This window comes from Canis lupus, chromosome 22 (assembly GCF_048164855.1).
Source record: "Canis lupus baileyi chromosome 22, mCanLup2.hap1, whole genome shotgun sequence".
Taxonomy (NCBI): Eukaryota; Metazoa; Chordata; class Mammalia; order Carnivora; family Canidae; genus Canis; species Canis lupus.
In genome coordinates, this window is record NC_132859.1 from 42,059,170 (window position 1) to 42,081,250 (window position 22,081).

Consider the following 22,081-nt stretch of genomic DNA (forward strand, 5'->3'; position numbering starts at 1 on the left):
CATTAAAATATCTGTGATGACCCATTGAAATATTGTTAGAAATAGTCAAATCTGAAAGTCAGCCAAGAATAAACAACGATAGCCAGGATTAGCTCAGTGATGAAATATCTATACTCTTAAGGGACCACCTAACAGTTACTCACTGAATTAGTGGAAGAATGGTACTGCATCCAGGCTCCAGAAGCAGTCATCCAGACTAGATTCCTGCTGGTGGCTTGTTTGCTATTTCACCAAGCCATTAGGAGGAGTGAGCAGAAAATGGAGCAAAAGGTAGCCTGACAAGTAAGCAGGGAGAGAGTAAAGCAGGGGGATCTGAGCCAGACTGGGTTAATGGCAATGAAGCAGAGCCCCGATTCAGTAACTAAAGACTTTTGATACAAACCTTGGGTAGCCATTCCCCACACAGGATTTTCAAAACCGTTGTATGGTGTGCTTCAGGTACCCTAAAAGAGTTAATCAAGTCATTAGGATTTAAAATTAGTTTTTAGTACTTTTAAGTCACTAGGATGACCTGCTAAACATCATGGATTATATCCACAAAAAGCCCCCAAATCCCCCTTTACCATGTGAGAGTGAAAGCCAGACTCCATGGTCTCCTTAATACACTCCCCACAGCTCCACCACTGCTGAACCTCTTTTAGTAAACACCTCTTTTTAGGTAGAAATACAAATTACAGTTATTCAGGATGTCAGAAAGCTTAATTATTGTTGAGGAGGAAGAAAATTTATAGTGAAAGCCAAGGTAGGAAATAACTCCTCGAATTCCCAAAATACCTCTCCCCTCTCTTTTTAACTTCTTTCACTGAAAAATTCAGAGATCTTTCTGGTGAGACTGGACATGGACTTTAAAAAAAAACTAGATTTTCACTAATGGTTTTTCTTTCCTGATAGAATACAAAGACATCTAAAATACAAAGTAGGTTTTGCTGACTGGATCAGAACACTGGGTTTGAGATCTGTTACTAACTAAAATTACTTTTCAAATGTAAATCTGCAACACAATAATCACCCTTTTAGTAAAATCTGTCTAGTTCAAATTTATAGTATGGATGTATTATAAATACAACTATTACTGACCAGAATGCTGTTTTGATCATTACAAAAAATATATATATATTACAAAAGTACTATATATATAAATACATAATTTATATATATGTAAATCCTAGCATCTATGTTTACATTTTGGCCTCACTGTGTAATAGGAAAACACTGAATCACATAGGAAACTACTTGCAAATTAGAACTGTGGGTCTTGTAAAGGCTCACAACCACCAGATATTCCTAATAATAACATTTCCTTTATCACAAAGTATTCCCGTAAACAAGTTTATCTTACACTACAACTTAACATATTGGTTTACCAATATGTAAAGATATGGACTAAAATATTTAAGCATGAAGTGAGTACTCTATCCATGTAAAAAGGAGTTTAAATGTTTAAAGAAGTTGGAAACTACACTCTGAAGTCCTATGTGCTCTATGTAAAGGAAGCATGTGTTAATTATTCCTAAAATTGCTCTTGCAGTACTAGATTTTTATAGCCACAAAGGTCACTTGATATATAAAGATAACAAGAGTTATGGATACAATTGTTTAGTGTCCACAGTAGAAACACACTGATGATCTTTTTTTACATGACAAAATGAAGGTCAGAAAATAATAAAGGTGATTCCTGTCAATAAGAATCTTTTAAGATACCAAGTGGGATTACGTGTTTAATGTTTTGATTCAACAGGACTAGAGTGGGGCATAGAAACCTAAATTTTTAATGAAGATTTCTACAGACCACACTTTAAGAAATACCCATGTTCTCTACTCACTGAAGCTGCATTTTAGCTTTTATTTTTCCACCTCTCTGGAAACTGAGAGCTCCACTCCAGCTCCCAGGTATATTTCCCGGAAAGGCGACTTAAAAAAAATATGTTCTATCTTGGGCTCCTCCTTTGGCTAATGCCACCGGGCTCAGAAACCAGTCACTATGATATACATACAAAATATGCATTACTCAACTGTTTATGTTATTGGTAAGGCTTCTGGTCAACAGTCAGCTATCAGTTAAGTTTTTGGCAAGTAAAAAGTTACACGCAGATTTCAGACTGTGCAGGGGTTGTGCCCCTAACTGCTACATTGTTCAAGATTCAAGTGAATATGGTTTTAAGGAAAAAAAAAAATTATAGTATTGTTTCCTTGTTGATGTAAATACAAGACATTTAACCATGTTACTGGGTAAAATCTGTTTATGGGGACTGACCTATATATTTTGACCATAATTTATAATGATTCAATGGAAAAAAAAAAGCAAGTTCCTATTACAAACTTACGATATCAATTTATATGTTGGGGTCTTGTAAATACTATTATTTTTATAGTACTTTAAAATTTATGGAGCATACATAAAAATTATTCTTGCTCTTCACTACAATTCTATGTAGTGAGGGAAGCCAAGTGTCATTCCAACGGGTTGAGAAATAGAAATAAGCAGGAAGGAAAATGGGGATCTACATAATTAACAGTATATACCAACTCACTCCCACATTATTCTGCAGACAAATCCAACTTACCAAAAATATGAGAACTATTCACTTTAGAAATTTCTTTAGAAATTGAATATACTGTCCAAAGAGAAGTAGGCCAGAATCTTGCCCAAAAAGAAAGCCTTCTTCATTCTTCCTATGGACAGCACTTTCACCTCAAGGGCTGGCTCCTCTCCACCACACCCTCCCAATCATCAGGGGCCCATTCCTAGAGCTCCCAATTAACCAAGGCTTACCAAATACATCAGGAAAACCTTCAAAATCAAAGGAAAAAGTTCAAGAAAAACCAACAGAAAAACTGACTCCAGAGTAACACAGAACTTTAAAATAGGAGTAAGGGTGGGGAAGGAAACACATTCGTTCCAATTACCCTCAAAAAGACTGGAGATAATAAAAGTTCACTAGATAACCAAAGTTGAGGAAAAAAAACTCCTAGAGCATAAAGGAGAAAGATGCTCAATATAAAAAGAAACAAGATGATTGATCTAGGGGATCTAAGCTCCACCTAATAGGCATTTCAGAAAGAATTAGGGGAAACAAAAATGGGGAGAAGTCCATTACATACCAGCTTAAGATAAAGGGGGGGAAGATGCTAACGAATCATGATGTACTAAATGTTCCTAGATACAAGTGATCACTAAGTACAAACTACATTAGAATCCTCTGGGTCTTGCCAGCTTTATCCCCACCAAGTGGTGCTTTTACAAAGAAAGAGGGTGATCAGGATTGCCCATTTATCCAATTTAGTGAGGTAATGGATACATACATCCTTCCTTTTTCTTTATGTTATTTAAACATGTATTCTTTCCAGTTACCTCAAAATTATTTTTTTTATTTAAAAATCTATAAAGGTTTAACAAGATATGGGATAGAAAAAATATATATCCTCTATATATAATAATAATTTCTACTTAGGTGAAAAGTTCAACCTGATCCATACCTTTATTCAAAGTATTACTTATGAGTAATTTTTCCTTCAGCTTTTCTAACATGACTACTTAAGCATTCTAGGTTTTTCTTTTTCATTAGGAAAAATTTCAAATATGCAGGAAAGTAGACACAATTATCTAATGAACACTCACATCACCTTAATGACCATTAATAATATGTAATATTTGTGCCCTCCTACAGAATAATTATAATTAATTACATAATTAATTCATTACGTGGCTACAAAAAGGATGGTGTTTCTTGCAAACACCACTTTTATAAAAGACTAGCCTTACTAGCTGCTACTCAATTTCACAAGGAGTGAACTGGAGCCTCTACTTCACCTAGTGTACTTGAAACAGCCTTCTGTCAGTCTACGTGAGAATTCTTGACATGATACATGTTTTACACTAAAGTTTACTTCTCCAGTTTCCATTAGGACAAATTATATTACCTTATATGTCACAAAATTCAAGTATTACTAACTAGGAGTGACTTTGCTATGTAAAAATAAAGCAGCGATGCCTGGGTGGCTCAGTGGTTGAGTGTCTGCCTTTGGCACAGGGCATGATCCCAGGATCCAGAATCCGGGATCGAGTCCCATATCGGGTTCCTTGAGGGGAGCCTGCTTATGTTCTCTGCCTCTCTCTCTCTCTCTCTCTGTAGGTCTCTCACAAATAAATAAATCTTTAAAAAAAATAATAAAGCAGATCTATTATAAAGTCACAGTTTTATACTGGCAGTTCATACCAACAATTCACTTTCCAATATCCTGCACTAGAAGAACCAAAGCCAATCACTAACTGTTTTCAAGTAAGAAAGCACAACTCTATTCAGGAGCATGATAAATTTATGAAAAATCCTCAGGGATTAAAAACAGTTCTAAGTAAAACTTGCTTTGTAAATCTAAAAGCACATACATACACATTTTTATTAACTGTCACTACTAAAACCTTGCCTGTTAAAAAATGTATAATCTCAAATCTTCTTGTTTGGGCACTTTTCATTCATCACTAACAATTCTAAATCACAACTCAACTCTAATTTCCTTCCTACTTTTACTCCTCAGCTATGTCTTTGTGTATTCAGAGAGGAGTCCTCCTACACCGGCCAATAAAAAACAAAGTTCTAATGCCACTTTTGCTCCTCCAAAAGTCCTAACATTAATGCCCTTTGTAGTAGCTTTAAATACATAGGTGTAAAAATGGCTATGAGAAAAAATATGAACTGCCTGTGACTAGGAAAAATTAAGACATTTCTCAAATGATCTCTTTTCTTCATTTTATTGTCTTCTCTATTCTCTACCCTACCTATAAAGTAATATATACACTTAGCATAAAGTAATGTTTTTGTCATTCCCATAATAATGATACTCACGGTTAATGACATTCTGGTAAATTCAGTATTTTACTAAACTTACTATTAGGTATACTTTCAATATAAACATAGGAAACTCCTAGTATTTTAGACCCTTAAAATATTTTCATCTGCACTGTATAATGTATCTGTGCTGTAATTTAACCTTATCTTCCATTTTCTTGAATATTTAAGTTTGTCCTCCCCCATTTAGTTTGCTATTCAAACAATGCTGAACAAACATGTTTCCATATAAATGATTCTCTTTGTTTCTTGCACTTCTCTTCCACATTAGGATTGCTCCAACTACTGGGTTAAAAGTTAAAGAACTTACAAGGCATTTGATACATAGCTCCATAATACTGATGGAGCATAAGCAGGCAATTTTCACAGAAGGCCCTGTATGAGTGGCCAGCCTACCAAGATGTGAGCAGCATCAACCATTACCTCAGGATAGTCTGTAATAGCCACATCCAACCATCTAATGTACACCCCACCCCACCTAGAAAGTTCTAAATTCTGAAGTTAAATGCTTAATTTTTTTATTTGCCAACATGTAGCCTTTCTAACTTGCCACATTCTTAATGCAATTCTTTTATATTTTTATAGAGTACATGTATACCTTGTATGTAAGAAACTCCTTGAATAATCATTGATAGCATATTTAGGCCTCCTGTGTCTGATAATATGACTTTACTATTTAAAATAATTCAACTATGGTAATTTCTTTTGCACTTCTCATATATCCTCAATCTCACCAATGAGGAGCTTCACACAGCATCTTTGATGAGTAACAATCCTAAAATAGTCTTGATCCTTTAGAAAAAAAGAAAATGATTTAAAACACACTTTCACTTTATCCACTCTAAGAACAAATCACTACTACAAAAAGCAGATAGTTTTTCTCCAGCCCATATTAATATAGGCAACCAAAAAGATATTTTAAAACAGTTATTTCAAAGTACATAAGAAATAGCCTTTACCTACACCCACATTTTTATAGTTAACCAAATATAATTTTATGTCAGCTAAGTTAAAGAAACAAAATGTTTAATACTGTTTATGCAGTAAAAGTACAAAGGTGACATGCTAGCTCTTTAATACCTGGATGCAAAGGAAATCAGGAAGGAAGGGTATTAAAGATGGCTTCAACTTTTCAGCATTTTTTTTTTAATCAAATAAATACAGCAAAATTACATAGGTCTCTTAATCTGAGTCACCATGATTACATGGCTGTTTGTTAAATGTAACATTTAACATATTCTGCATAGCAAAAATAACTGATTGAAAATAAAATAGGGAAATAGCTCTTACTGGCATTTGAGATAAACTCCAAATATGATTTTAAAATAAGAAAATCTTTGTACTTTAATCTTTTCAATTAACTGTCCAAAAAAAGACACAAGTATTTCATGTATACTTTTGTTAAACTAGCTAATAAACCTTACAAACTCAAGTCTCAAAGATGAGAATAAAATAAATATTCCTGTTTCCTTACAGAGGCAGCAGTCACAAAAGCTTAAACAGGCTACAAGTCTATTTTAGAAGGCTAAAAACTATAAGCTCTGCAGGAGGGTCTGTTCCCATTACTGAAAATCCTATTTTTCTCCAGTTCACAAAAACGATGATTAGCTAAATACTTTTAAACTTGAGGACGTTCTTTGTTAAGACTCTAGAGACCCCTTTTACACTCATTTTAAGTTACAGTGTGATAAGGCTGCACAGAAAATGGTTAGGCTAAGTTTTTAATAAAAGGGGCCATTATACACAAATTCCTATATACAAAGAGATTAGAAAAACATTAATCGCAAAAAGATCTCATTCATAAAAGCAACTATAAAAACAAAGTACACACAAGAGGTAAACTTTTGTATTATACAAAGACACTGTTGGTTTTCTCTTACTTAGTTTACAAATTTAATGCATCCCCCCCAAATTCTCAGATTTCTTCAGCAGTGAAAATGAATGATTCTTAAGTTCATTTGGAATTGAAGTATAAAGATAATAATAAAAAAAAAAGACTGAAATAACTATCAGATACTAAAATACATTATAAATCAACAGCCACAGCAATTAAAGATCTGTGTATTTGGGATATGAATGGCTAAGAGAGTACTGTGATCAAACACCAAGATATAATATGGTAATTTAATAAATGAAAGGGGGTAATACTTCAAGTAATGGGAGGCAGGATTATGTATTAGGTGGGCTTATCTTCTAAAAAAATTTCTTTTATCCTGTTTTCATCTATTTTTATTTCACTATATTAAAATTAAACCTACATTCATCAAATATTTACATGTAGGAAATAAAGCAATGAGATAAAACAAGATATATAAGCAAGGGCAGTATATACAGAAATAAACAATGGTAAGAAGCCAAATATAAGCATGACTTGAAACTCTGAAACCAGAAGGATCATTTGTGTACATAAAATGTTTAAATTCTACGCAAAAAACCCACTGCATACAAAGTCATTTAAAAAATGACATGCTGATCACAAGACAGGTGAATATGATTAAAGACATTAGTAGTATACAAAAAACTAAGGAAAATTATTAAGAAAATAAAAATCAGAGGAAGAGCAGGAACCATCGTTTCAAAGGAAAAATAGAAAATAAGCAATAAATATACACATATAATTGAAACTAATTTTTTTGCTTATCCAACTGGCAAAGATTGAAAAGATTAATACCCACTGCTAAGAATATACAGTTGACCCTTGAACAACAAGGATTGGAACTGCATGGTCCACTTACATATGATTTTTTTTTTTTTTAATCTTGATGCATGTACTCTTTAACCCTCACCTCCAATTTCACCCATCCCCACCCCCCACTCTGATAACGATCAGTTTGTTTTCTATGGTTAAGAGTGTTCCTTGGTTTGTCTTTTTTTTCCCTTTGCTCATTTGTTTTTTCAAATTCCACATGAGTGAGATCATATGGTATATCGTTCTCTTATTTCACCTAGCATTATGCTCTTTAGCTCTCTCCATGTTGTTGCAGATGGCAAGATTTAATTCTTTTTAGGGCTCAATAATATTCCATTATATATATAAACTACATCTTTATCCAGTATCTATCAATGGACACTTGGTCTGCTTCCATTGTTTGGCTATTGTAAATAATGCTGCTATAAACATAGGGGTGCATATATCTTCTCAAATTTGTATTTCTGTATTCTTTGGGTAAATACCCAGTACTGGAATTACTAGATCATATGGTAGTTCTATTTTTAATTTTTTGAGGAAACTCCATACTGCTTTCCACAGTGGCTATACCAGTTTGCATTTCCACCAACAGCGCAAGGGGGTTCCTTTTTCTCCACATCCTTGCCAACATTTGTTTCTTGTATACATGGATTTTTTTAATAGTACAGTACTGTAATAAATGTGTTTCCTCTTAGGATTTTCTTCACATTTTCTTTCCCGTAGCTTACTTTATGGTAAGAATACAATATATAATACATACAACAAACTTTTAATCATCTGTTTATATTATTGGTAAGGCTTTTGTTTGTTTGTTTCTATAAACAGTAGGCTATTAGCAAGCTAAGCTTTGGAGGAATCAAAGTTATACAGAGACTTTGGACTGCATGGGGTCTGATGTCCCTAATTCCCACATTATTCAAGAGTTAACTGTAGTTAAACTGGCAGAAACTTTTTGGAAGTTGGCACTACCCATTATATATAAACACCCTCTCACTCTGAAATTCCATTTTTATATATTTTTTAAGTTTTTAATTTTTAAAAAAGATTTTATTTATTTATTCATGAGAGATAGAGAGAGAGAGAGAGAGAAAGAGAGAGGCAGAGACACAGGCAGAGGCAGAAGCAGACTCCATGCAGGGAGCTTGACGTGGGACTTGACCCTGGGTCTCCAGGATCATGCCCCAGGGCCAAAGGCAGGCGCTAAACCTCTGAGCCACCTGGGCTGCCCGCATTTTTAAAATATAAATGTAATCTGCAGGAATATTCACAGAAGCATGCCAAGAGGTCTACACAGTGAAGCATTCATAGAAATTGCTGGAAATTACCCAAATGCTCATCAACAAGGGAATAAATAAAAATAATTTATCCATTAAATGAAATATATTTTAATAACTGAACAAATTTAACACCTTTCATGTTACTGGCATTGCAATAACAGTGACGAAGAGTCACAGAATCAAGCTCATACATCTAGTAAAGCTTGCATTATTAGAAATTTAAGCAATAAAAACAAAACTTAAAGAGAACCGTTGTGAAGGAAATAAAGAAGGTGAGAACAGTGACTGGTTGAGGAGAAGGGCAACTCTAGGTAAGAGTGAGGTATGATGGAGGAACATTTGAGCAGAAGAGGAGTTGCAGCCAGCCAACTAAAGAAGGGGAAGAACACTTCATGCAGAGAAAATGTGTAAAGAAAGGTATGAACTTTGGGAAAGGTACTACAGATCACCAGCATAATGAGAAGTGAGGGAACTATGAAACGAGGAAAAGACCAGATGAATAAGGATGTTGAATGAAATCCAAAGTGCACTAGGAAGCCACTGGAGGTGAATGTACTGTGATTTAGGCCTTTTACAGTTCACTCTAGTGTCTGTATGTTAAAAAGATGGTAGGGGACCTGGGTGGCTCAGTCAGTTAAGTACCTGACTCTTGGTGTCAGCTCAGGTCATGTTATCAGGGTATTGAGATCAAGCCCTGCATCAGGCTCTGCACTTAGCAGAGTCTGCTTGAGATTCTCTCTCTCCCTCACCTTTTGCCCTTCCCCCTGCTCTCATTTTCTTTCTAAAATAAGTAAATGAAAATCCTTTAAAAAGAAAAAAAAAAGATGAGAGACCAAAAGAAAAGCAGGGAAGCCAATCAGGAAGCCACTAGAAATTGTACATCATCCAAGTGAGAAGGGGTAGTGGATAACTATGTAGCCATTAGAAAGAATGAAAAAAAGATACATAGGGAAAAAAATCAACACATATTTAATATGCACAGCATTTGCAAATTTTAAGATATCTTTGAATACACTCCCAGAATTAAATTTATATAAAGAAAACATTAGTATTAGAAATGATGCCTGCCCAAGAAAACTTATCATTTAGCCCCATTATGTGTTAACCAGTGATAGCATTAAGGAAATGTTTTTAAGCATAAAAGGTAAGTGGCCTATAAAAAAGACTTTCTGCTAAAGAAATGTAGAACCTTCTCAGGCAACCATTAGTAAAGGCAAAACAACAACAAAACCAAAAAACTTAAATCAAACTTACTGCATTTCAAAATATTTTGACAAATGAAATTTAATTTTATCAATAATTTTCCTATTTTCAGTAATTTAATACAGATTTTCATTCAGTTCTTTTTCTATCAAAATGGCACTATTCTAAGCATCACAATGTAATGACAGATTTGACGGACTTATTTTAAATATATTTTACAACATAATTTTAGGATATTGCCTTGTAGTATCTGGTAAACATCTAATTCTGCCCTTGACATATTTAATATTGTATCATATTTAAATGCTTAATAATTTTAGTTCTGAATCTAATGTTACCTCACTGAATCTTCCTAGAAACCTTATAATGTCTACATCATTTGCCAAATTATCAGATTAAAAGCCTGACTAGCAGCAGTTAATTTCAGAGTATAACTAATAAACAGCTCAGTATTTCACAATGTTGCAGATCAATGCAAGAGAAAGGTTAGGAAAAAATACATTCTTCCAATAGAGATTACAAGAAAAAGAAATACATCTAAGATGTGAATCATTATATGCTTCATACTTTGACTCTGTGCCTAGCTAGATAGCACTACTGCTGATAAAAAAATGAAAAATTTTCAAACATGAGTATATTATGCCAAGGAGATAGGAGTTTCTTTCAAGAAAGAATTTATTTCTAGATGTTAATCTCTAGGTTCAGGTTATAGACAGAATTAATGGCAGGGACTCACTGACTTCTAGAAGTAATTAATGCATTGCTTTATATTCCTTAGCAATAACCTTCCTCTTTTTCACTTGTTATAAGTTTCCCACCATACAGCACACAGGCCTTAAAAAAAAAGTTCAATGTGTGAACTCTGTGAGGGCTAGGGCTGTATCTTTAGTTTCTCATTGTATCTAACAAGTGCTTAGCACATAGTAAGTTTTTAAATATTTGATGGACTGAATGTGCCCATAAGAAAATGTTTAAAAACTAAGCTTAGGAAAAATGAAATGTAATATAAGGCTATAGCCAACAATTATGTATAACCTATGACACTTCGTAAATACCTTTAGGAACATGAATTTATGAAAAGTGTATCTTATCTGAAACAGGTCAGCAAACTTTTTCTGTAAAGGGCCAGATAGTAATTATTATAGGCTTTGTAGACCATAAAACTGGACTACACCAAAATAAAAAGCTTTGGGCAGCAAAGGAAACCACCAACAAAATGAAAAGGCAACCTACTAAATGGTAGAAAATGTTTTGCAAATGATACATCCAATAAAGGCTTAGTATCCAAAATATACAAAGAACTTACACAACTCAAGACTAAAAAAGCCCCCAAACGTCTAATTAAAAACTAGACAGAGGACCTGAACAAATATTTTTCCAAAGAAGACCTACAGATAGCCAACAGACACATGAAAAGATGCTCAACATCATTAATCATCAGGGAAATGCAAATCAAAACCACAATGTGTATCACCTCACACAAACCAGAATGGCTAATATCAAAAAGACAAACAATAAGTGCTGGCAAGAATATAGAGAAAAGGAAACCCTTGTTCACTGTTGGTGGCAGTGGAAATTGGTGCAACCACTGTGGAAAACAGTATAGAAGATTCCTCAAATAATTACAAATAGAAATATCATATGATCCAGTAACTCTACAACCAGATAGGTATTCAAGGAAAACAAAAACACTACTTGGAAAAGATACATGCACCCCATGTTCACTGCAGCATTATTTACAATAGTCAAGATGTGGGAGCAACCTAAATGTCCATCCACAGGTGAATGGATAAAGATGTGGTATATACACAAACACAATCGAATATTAACTCAGCCATTAAAAAAAAAAAAAAAAAAAAAAGGAATCTTGCCATTCCTAACGACATGGATGCACCTTGCAGGAAGTATGCCAAGTGAACTAATTCAGACAAAGAAAAATACCGTATGATTTCACTTTTATGTGGAATCTAAAAAACAAATGAACAAAAAAACAAACACTCATAAATAAGGGGAACTAGTGGTTGCCAGAGAGAGGGAAGGAGTGGGGGATGGGTGAAATAGTTGAAGTGGATTAAGTAACAAATTCCCAGTTATATATTTGTATTTTTTTCTCAGTTATAAAATAAATACAACCCAGAGATGAAAAGTATAGCATTGGAAACACAGTTGATAATATTGTCATAGTGTTGTATGGTGTCAAACAGTGATTAGGCTTATCATCATGAGCAGTAATGTACAGAACTGTCAAATCACTATGTTGTACACATGAAACACAACACTATATGTCAACTATACCTCAACAATAAGAATGTTTTTTTAAAAAAGATCTTTGTTGCAACTACTCAACTATTACAGTGTGAAAACAGTCACAGACAATATGCACAGTAACAAGCATGGCTGTATTCCAATAAAACTTTACTCATGGAACTGCAAATTTGCAATGTCATGTAGTTTCACATGTCATAAGATCTTGTCCTTCTTTTGACTTTTTAATCAGCCCTTAAAAAACATAAAAATTATTCTTAGTTCTCAGGCCATACAAAAACAGGTGGAAGACAGTAGCTGCCCATTCTCATCTATTTATTACATATTTTCACTGAGAATAAAAAATGAGTTTATATTTTAATTAACTATGTTAAACCTAACGTGAAGACAAGTAACAGAAAGTGGTTTTAAGTAAGTGAATAGGTTACTGAGGTCATATACTGCCTCTGCCTGTATCTTCAGAAACAGGTTATATGAAAAACTAAACTGGTACAAATGACATATGAACACCACATCAAGACCATTTATTTGGGAAAAACATCTCAGGCTATTAAAACCAGCACGGACTAAACCAGAATTTGGCTTCAATATATGTATGGCTCTTAATTTTTTTTTTTTTTTCTATGAAGACCTCCAAGTTTGTTTGAAGGACCTTTTAAACTGGCTACCAGATCCTTCCAAAGGTTTCAACCTGGAAATTTAAAAAATAGAGAGGACTCTGAGCCATCCCCATGGTTCTCTAACCCAGGAGAGCTGGGACAGGACTCTGGCATTGCATTTTTAAATCTGTTAAAAATGCCATACATGTTGCTCACACTGCAAAGGGCTACCACTGCAGAAGAAGCATATGATCTAACTCTTATGTATATATTAGTCAGCAACTCAACTTAAGTATAAAACGAATGTGACTTCACAGAGTAACCACTCGATGAGCTCCTTAAGAAACACCTCATCAAAAAAATAAAAAAATAAAAATAAACACCTCATCATTAAGACAACACAGATTCTTACTGTAATCTGCTTTTTTAAAAAGATTTTATTTATTGAGAAAGAGTGGAAGCGAGTGCACAAGCAGGGGAGAGGCAGAGGGTAAGGGAGAGAGAGAATCTCAAGCATATTCTAGGCTAAGCACCAGAGCCCCCCATAAGGCTCGATCAATCTCAGGACCCTGAGGATCATGACCTGAGCTAAAATCAAGAGTTGTATGTTTAACTGACAGCCACCCAGGAACCCTGATTCTTACTTCATCTTTAGCAATCTTCTATACCCCACCATGCACATGAAGTTTATGTCACTCTCTCAAACAAAGAACAGTTTTGCTGCCTGTGACAGCCTTACCATAGTAACAGGTTTCATAATCATGAGGCTCTCATATTTAGAAAGAGTAGCAAATTACAGAAAGTAGAGTGAGCTAGAAAGCTTTTACTTCCAAAATGTGACTACTTTTATTATCTCAATACAAAAAAAAAAAAAAAAATTTCAAGGAATAGCTCTAAATCTCTGTTCTATTTTTAGTCCAAAAATACACCAGTATGAGTCATAACCTGGAGGTATACAGAATGCCTCACTGGTATATTATCTTGTTTTCTTGATTTGCCAACTCGTGATGTTAATCACGAATTTTCTGTTCCACAAGTTTCCCAACAATTCCTTCATTTTCTCAACAGTTCAAGAACATTATAATATCAAGGGCATAAATATAATATATGTATAAATTTCATTTATTCAACAAATGTTTATGCAAATGCTACAAGCAAGGAGGTGTAATAGATTCTGGGTAGACAGGGGCAATTAAAACACACATGGTCCTTGAATCCTTGATAGGGAGACAGATAATAACTGAATAAACAACTGCAAAGAGCTATAGGTGTATAACTAAGCAACAAGTGGGAGAAGGGAGTAGAATGACACGAGGAAAGTGGAAGGTTCCTACTTAAGAGTGGCCAAAGGCTTCTTGACGGTAACCTTCAAAAGCAGAGACCTGAAAAAGGATGTAAAACACAGCATGTAAGGAATAGAGCAGAACATTCCAGAAACAAGAAATAACATGTGAAGAAGCCCAGAATCATGAAGACCTGATCACTTTTAAGAACAAAACCTTGAAACCAGTGTGTTTAATTATAGTGGAAAAGTGGGTACAATGAGATGAGGCTGAAAATAGCCAAATCATGTAGGGCTCTCTTGCCTTTCATAAGGAATTCATTTTTTTCCCCTAAGTGCTACTGAAAGTCCATGAAAGGTTGCAAGCTGGTAAATAAGAAAATCCCATGGAGTTTTTAAAGATTTTATTTTACTTGAGAGAGTGAGCACGTGCACGGGAAGGAGAAAAAGGGGAGGATGGGGAAAGAATCTCAAGCAGACTCCTGCTGATCTCAGAGCTTGAGGTAGGTCTCAATCCCAGGACCCTGAGATCATCACCTGAGCTGAAACCAAGTGTGTATGTGAATGCTTAATTGACTGAGCCACCCAGATGCCCCAAGATCCACTGAGTTTTTAAAAACTGATTTTGGTTATAATGGAAAAAACTGAAAGGGGACAAGAAATAAAGAAAGGAAACCTATAAAGAAACTATAACAAATAGTCCAGGTGATAGATGGTGGTGGCTTAGGGTAGTCACACAAAGCACAAAAAATACCTACACTGAAGACATACTCTAAAGTATGTCTCTAGTACTAGTACTAGATAGAGTACTAGTACTCTATCTAAAGATAGATTACAATAGGCTGGTTATAATAAATGAGAGAAATTAAAGTAGTATAAGAGGCATTAAAGAAGAATCTTGGGGATGCCTGGGTGGCTCAGTGGTTGAGTGTCTGCCTTAAGCTCAGGGTGTGATCCTGGAGTCCTAGGATCGAGTCCCACATCAGGCTCCCTGCATGGAGCCTGCTTCTCCCTCTGCCTATGTCTCTGCCTCTGTCTCTCTGTGTGTCTCTCAAGAATAAATAAATAAAATCTTTAAAAAAAAAAAAAGAATCATCATCTTGGGTTGCACAATTAGGTTGTGATACTGAGTTTATCGCTAAAGGGGAAGAGAAGGAGGAATATTTCTAGAACTCCACTGTCCAATACGTTACCTACTTGTCACATGTGGTTATTTACATTTACATCTTATTTTATTAAAAAAATGTAGTTTCTTCAGATTACCATATTTCAAATGCTCAATAGCCACATACTGGACAACCACCACAGAAAATTCAACTGGTGAGTGCTGTCATAGAAGGAAAAACGAAAAAATAAATTAAAAAAAAGATACCAAATGCTAAGCAGTCCAGCAAGACTAAAGCTAAAAAGCATTCACATAGTTGGGTCAACACGCAGGTCCAATAGGGAGCTCTATGGAGCATATTTACTGGAATAACGATAGCAGAACATGAACTAGAATGGGAGATGAAAAGTGGAGACAAATCCATAGGGACACACTGTGAAATGGAGCAGTGAAATAAATGGGGCATTAGCTGGAGGAAAATAAAGGGTGTCCAATTCTAGAACATTCCCCCAGCCAACAAACCTTTATTGAACACCTGTAACTTCCAGACACTCTTCTGGGTACCAGGGACACAAAATTAAGACAAGACCAGGAGAGGAAGAAAGAACAAACAATGTTACTTCAGAGTATAATTAAATGCCACAAACCAAATAAAAGAATATGATGAAATGAAAACGAGTGAACAGAAAGACCTAATGTGGAAGTGATATCTGAACATGAGCCATAAATGACAAGAAGGAACCATCTCTGCAAAGGTCTGGAATATCCAAATGAGGTAATGATTCACTCAGCACTCATTTACCAAGTAACTACTATGTAGTATGACTTTAGGCATTGGGAAGGAACAGTCAAGGGCACAGACAAAAATCCGTCTTTCTGGAGCTTACATTCTGGTAGGCTAAGAAAAAAGAAAACAAAAATAAAATGTGTTATCTATTATGTTACAGAGTGATAAAAGATAAGAAGAAACATAAAGCAAGAAAGGAGATAGGAAGTTAGGGAAGGACTATAATTTCAGACAGGACGGCAAGAAAAAGCCTGAAAGAGGTGACGAAGGGAACCAAGCTTGACCAGTTGGAGGAAAAAACTAAGCACAGAAGAGGAGGGGGGAAGTAGTAGGTGATAGTGCTGAAAAGAGGGGCTTGTGCCTTTCCTGAATGAGATGGTAAGCACCTGGAGGTTTCTGGACAGAAAAGTTACATGATCTATTGCTTTAAAAGGATTACTCTGGCTACTGTGTTCCTCTACATTTTAGAGGAACAAAGGTGTAAGCAGGGAGACCTGTGAGAAAGCATGTGCAGTAATCCAGGCAAATGATTACAATGGCATGGCTATGGTAAGAAATGATGAGGTTTGGGATATTTTCAAAGGGAGAACACACAAGATTTGCAGACAGGGTTTAGTTATACTGTGTGAGTCAAGGACAATCAGGTTAGAAGCTTGAGTAACCAGAAAGAATCCGTTGCATTTAGGAACCAAGAGAAGCAGCCTTAGGGGAAACTGGGAACTCAGTTTTAGATACGTTAAGTTTGTGATGTCTCTTAGACACCCCTAATTTTTTTCAAAATAGTTAGGTATTAGCATTAGAGTTCAGGGGAGAAACCCATTCTAGGGATATAAATTTGTAAGTTATCAGCAAAATAATGTTATCTGTTTAAAGCTGTGAAACTAGGTTTTTTTTTTTTTTTTTTTTAAGGTGGTCCTAAAACAAACTCTTAGCCACATAAACAAAGAGGTCGGAGAGAGAACAGAAAAAGTAAAGGAGACTAAGAAGGAACTGACAATGAAGTACAAAAAAAACCTGCTAGCAGACACGGTGGCCTAGAAGCCAAAGAAAAAGTGTTTCAAGCAACTATGCCAAATGTTACTCATAGAATAAATGAAATGAGGACTAAAATTCTTTAATAATGGTTGCTGGTAGCAGTTCAAAAGAAAAGTGTATATAAGCAAATTTTTTCAAGGTATTTTGTGTAGGTGGTGTGTGAATAGGGAGACAGGAAGAAAAATGTTTTAAAATGAGATAAACACTACAGTTCATCCACAGTGACAGAGAAAGTAAAGGGAACAGTCACAGATATGGGAACATGCAGGAATCCTTTCAATTATTCAATATGCTTAGTGAAATAGAAAACAAGGGCATTAGATGAGTGAGAACAGGGGAGGAGGTACTGGGATGTTTGAGAAAAAAAGAAATACAGTCATAAAAGAGGGTGAACTAACAGAACAGAGACCATTGGGCATGAAGCCAGAAAGGGATGAAGTTGTTGAGAGTATGTACAAGTAAGTGATTATGATTCAACATGAAATTTCAGCTAGATATAAGTGAGGGTGAAGGATACGGAAAAGCTTGGATAGATTATAGGTTCTGGTGGAGCCGAAGGACTGTTAGAATTCAAAGTATTTACCAGAGGAATAAGACAGCAGGACACTTGAAATGAGATTGGGGAGGCAAGGTATTCTAAGACCTGACAATGGCAACATGTGGACACGATTTAGAGTGAAAAATAAGATCACTGGAGAAGAAACCAAGGAACTAATAAATAGGCCAGAATATTGGAAGAATCTTTTTTATCAAGCCAGACCAGGACACCATAAGCAGCTTGTGCCAGATTATAAATCAACACACTGTTTCCTTTGTGGGGAAAAAAAAAAAAAAAAAAGACTTGCTACGAAAAAAGTCAACTGCACTCAACTAGTGAATTTGGTGACAGGTGATTTATATTCTGGCACAAACCCCTTATCATAATCCATACTAGTAACAAACAGTTCAGACCAGATGACATTTTGAGTATCACTGCTCTACATGAACACTGATATCACCAAGAATTATGACAGAAATAAAGACGACAGTGAGCCAAGCTAATAAAGTGTTCAAGGAAGGAGAGAAAGGACCCTCACTTTTTCTTCTTCTCAAACATCCCAACACTTCCCTAGGAAGTTGGTAGATGACTGAAATAAAGAGTGGTAGTGAGTAGTATAATTTGATGGCATGAGAGTCAAAGTTTGGAGTTCTGGAAAATAATGGTTAAGACGTGACAATGAGAAATAAAAACACTTTCTCTACCTCTTGGTTTAGTAGTAAAAGGTGTGTAAAAAAGGTACTGGGAGAGCTGTAAGCTCAGGGGAGAAGCCAGGTTACAGTGGGAGTAAAAAAGAGAAGGGAACATTCCCAAAATATGCTGAAAATAAAAGGGGTTTGCTGATGACTAGGAGTTATAGAAGGCACACTGAGTGAATTTCAGGAGAATGATAAAAGGTGGCAGATGGGAGACCAAAAAAGCAATGGGATTAGAATCTGGAGGGACAAGGCTAACACAGAAAAGTCAGGTATAACTAAAAGAACAAAATCCTTGAAAAGGCATGGGTCAGGACTGGCCTCTAACCAAGATATACTATTTCCTCCTTTTTAAAGATGGACACTTGATGCAGATTGACAGAGTGGTGAAGGAGTTCCTGCTTAGCTTCAGATGGGCGAGATGGGACTCACATAGAGTGGAGAAGGTTAAATAGTCTTCCTGTCTTAGAGCTTTCTAGAGAAATGTAATATGATCTGGGGTATAAGGCAGAGGGAGAAACCCGAGGCCCTTCAGCATAAAGCCAGGGTAGTCTTCAAGCATAATTAGTAAGTATTCTTAAAAAAAAAAAAAAAAATCAAATTTTCATATTTCCCAGCTTCCACTTTTGGAATACCAATTTAACTATCATTACTCTGCCTCACAACTGACCCCCAATCTTCAGATATTCCAAGACTTTTAATCTCTTAAACTTTCTAACCCCTCACTTCTTATTCAATGGGAAATAGAATCAGATTGGCACTGATTCAGGACCCAGGAAAAATGACAGCAGAATTAAGGTAGGAAATAATGACATACAGGACAACTATCAGATACAGAATAACAGTTTTACTACATGAATGGATCACAGAAATATTCATAATTAGAAAAACAATATAAACTTAATTTCACAGTCTCATGTGGCTTTTCCAACAGAATATCTTCTATATAAAAAAATAACTAGAGTTGCCAGAATAGAGACTAAACTTACTAACCTATCCAAAGAGTTCTATGTTCACACATACTAGGTTTCCTGTAACATTTAATGTCTTCTCTTGCATCTAACTCAACTATTAAGTAGATTGAAGTAATGTCTGACACTGCTGCAATCTTTCAGCAGCTCAGAAGAGAATTTAACTGTCTAAGCCAACACTTTCTACATAGCGGAATGGAATACAACTTGGGAATCTCCAGTTAGATAGAAAAATGTTTCCAAGACGCCCTTGTTCCTGTTTTACACATATGGCATTCATCTGGTATCTGGGAAAACTCAAAGACAGACTCACTCCCTACATCCTTACCCCCAAACCACTTAATTATTCTTAAAAAAAAAAAAAAAAAAAAAAAAAAGCTTGTAACAACTACCCCTCAGTGTAGCAAATTACTACAATCATTTAAGATCATCTTCAAACTGCATTCCCATGAAATTCTGCAATAAATCTAACTTCTCACACTTTTACATGAAAAACGTACAATAAAATGTATGTATGTATGCACACATACATCACAGCTATTTCAGCTATCCTAAAATCCTTTTAATAAAAGCAGCTTTACAGGCATTTTTAAAAATATCTCCCCCCCCATTTTTAAAATAATTATTAAACCTGTTACAAATCAGTTAAAAGGAAACTATCAGTACAGCAATGTGTGAATTATGAAAACAAAACTGTGGGAACATTAATGAAGAAATGGACAGAAAGAAATAGGGGAGAAAATGGGAAGAGCTATGAAGCATTTTCACCCCAGCATTATCCAGCTGTTCACACTATTCAAACTGCTTTGGAGGCAGAGGGGGTAGCCTTTTCAACAAGTTAAAGAGGTAGGAAATTTCTAGAATATTACAAGAGAAATTTTACAGTAAAGTTATATAGGAATAGTGGGAGAGGCCAAGGAGTAAGCATCCCTGAGATAGCTGCTCTGTGAAAACTCCACTGATCAGTTTTGTTTGTATTCTATACCGTATCATATACATACACAACTGTAGCATTATTTTCAGATACTGCATTTTCCCTATGCACTGCATTTTCAGCCCAGACACAGTTTGATTTAAAGACATAGTTTGCAGACTAAACACTCAACTTTTCTAATTCTGGAAATGAAAAACTTCATCTTAGCAACAAAAGATTTAACCAAAATCTATTGAACTGCCTGCATAAACGTATTCTGAGTAGTAGTATGCATTAATTTAAGTAAAGCTTACATTCAATTAACCTTTCATTATCTAAACTTTGCTCTGAAGTTTTGGATTTGGTCTGATAATAGTTTATGTTAAAAGTGTAGACTTCAGATAAAAACCAGGACATGATTTAAAGACATCAATAAAACTTCAGGCTGACAGGACTACGTACACGTAGCTAGAATATGTCCAGCATTTTTAATATCATCACAGATTAAAGTTTTGGTATCTCTTTTAAAAATGCACTTTAAAAAACTATAATTAAGAAGATCGAGTTGTTAGTTCTCCTTTTCCTTGACCAAAACTATAATTCCTAAATTCAAGTGAGTTTCCCAGATTTCACGAACGAGTTAATACAAAAGTGCTTTTAAGTTCCTAATGATAGAAGGCATTTTCCAAGGACCTAAACATGGCCCTAATAGTTTAATAGTCTTATTTCCTGTTATATGAATCCACAGATTTGTATTATCCTCAGTCATTTAGTAGAATCATTACCATAAGGAACTTACTCTAAATGGGACTACTGAAGATGTTACAAACTGGCAGTAGGTATATTTAATTTGTGCTTAATAGTGTCTTAAAACATGAATTTCACTCACCAACATGTGCAAATCAAAGGATGCACATTATTCTGCAACAACAACAACAACAACACAGATGATGTGGCAACATGAACTATAGTCCACACACACAAGCTGGAACTGAAGACTGGCTACTTAGACTGGACTTACACTCTCCAATTTATTGTATTCCACAAGGTCTCAGTTACCCTATATGGTCTGATCCTAGAAACATGAGTAGCCATTCCCACTAGAATAGAAAACCAATCCTTTATGGCTTTATGAAAGCAATCTTACTTTAGTCACCTATTTGAATGTCAAAATGTTGTATATTATAGTAATGAAGACAAGCAGCCAATTTCAAGAGATAAATTTAGTTCCTAATAGAATCTTTAAGTAAGCTGTATGTACAAACTTTTTAAAAGAACTTCTACATCCATATCTCATGAAAGTCTTGGAAAACTGGAACAGCAGCTATTCGACCTTAAGAAACAATAAATGATGCAAATACTAAGAAGCAACTTGAACATTAATTCCAAAAATGATCCTTTATGAAAAAACACAATCTATTTTCAATAATTTACATAAAACAAGGCATTCTTGCTGTGTTAAAAAAAAACTCATAATAATGTATTTCTTGAATAGTAAAAAATCATCAATGTTTTCAAAAAATTAAATTTCAAAGGCAAATGGAGCACGTGATGTCATATTACTTCTCCACAGTCAAGTTTTCGATTTCACTTCAAACAGGCAACATTTTAAAGTTTTTCTAAACTGATTTTCCATAAAATTAATATCTGACTTTCAATTTCAAACTGGATCAGAATCCAGTTTGAAACAAGGATATTTATAAAATAATATTAATAGAAACATAAGAATTTTAATACAGGAATAGGGAGAAAGGTTTTCACTGAAAAATTTAAAGGGCAAAATACTGGCATAGTACATCCCGACCCACAACCTTAGACAATAAGAGCCTATAGTATAACTAGGGCATTATAGTCTAGAGTTGACATACACTGAGC

At 34.9% G+C, this 22,081-nt stretch overlaps 1 protein-coding gene across 6 annotated transcripts in view; it reads right to left on the reverse strand.

Moving 5' to 3' along the window:
- The window catches only part of CTNNB1 (catenin beta 1), a 39,184-nt gene that overhangs the window by 12,742 nt on the left and 4,361 nt on the right, over positions 1–22,081 (reverse strand). For 4 of the 6 annotated variants that reach the window (XM_072793227.1, XM_072793231.1, XM_072793230.1 and 1 more), the window contains exon 2: positions 383–443. In XM_072793227.1, the coding sequence (XP_072649328.1) occupies positions 383–395 (13 nt within the window). In that variant the 5' untranslated portion in view covers positions 396–443. Of the gene's footprint in view, positions 1–143; positions 265–382; positions 444–5,581; positions 5,640–22,081 lie in introns of those variants that run through there. The other 2 variants (XM_072793229.1, XM_072793232.1) reach the window with 2 other exon arrangements.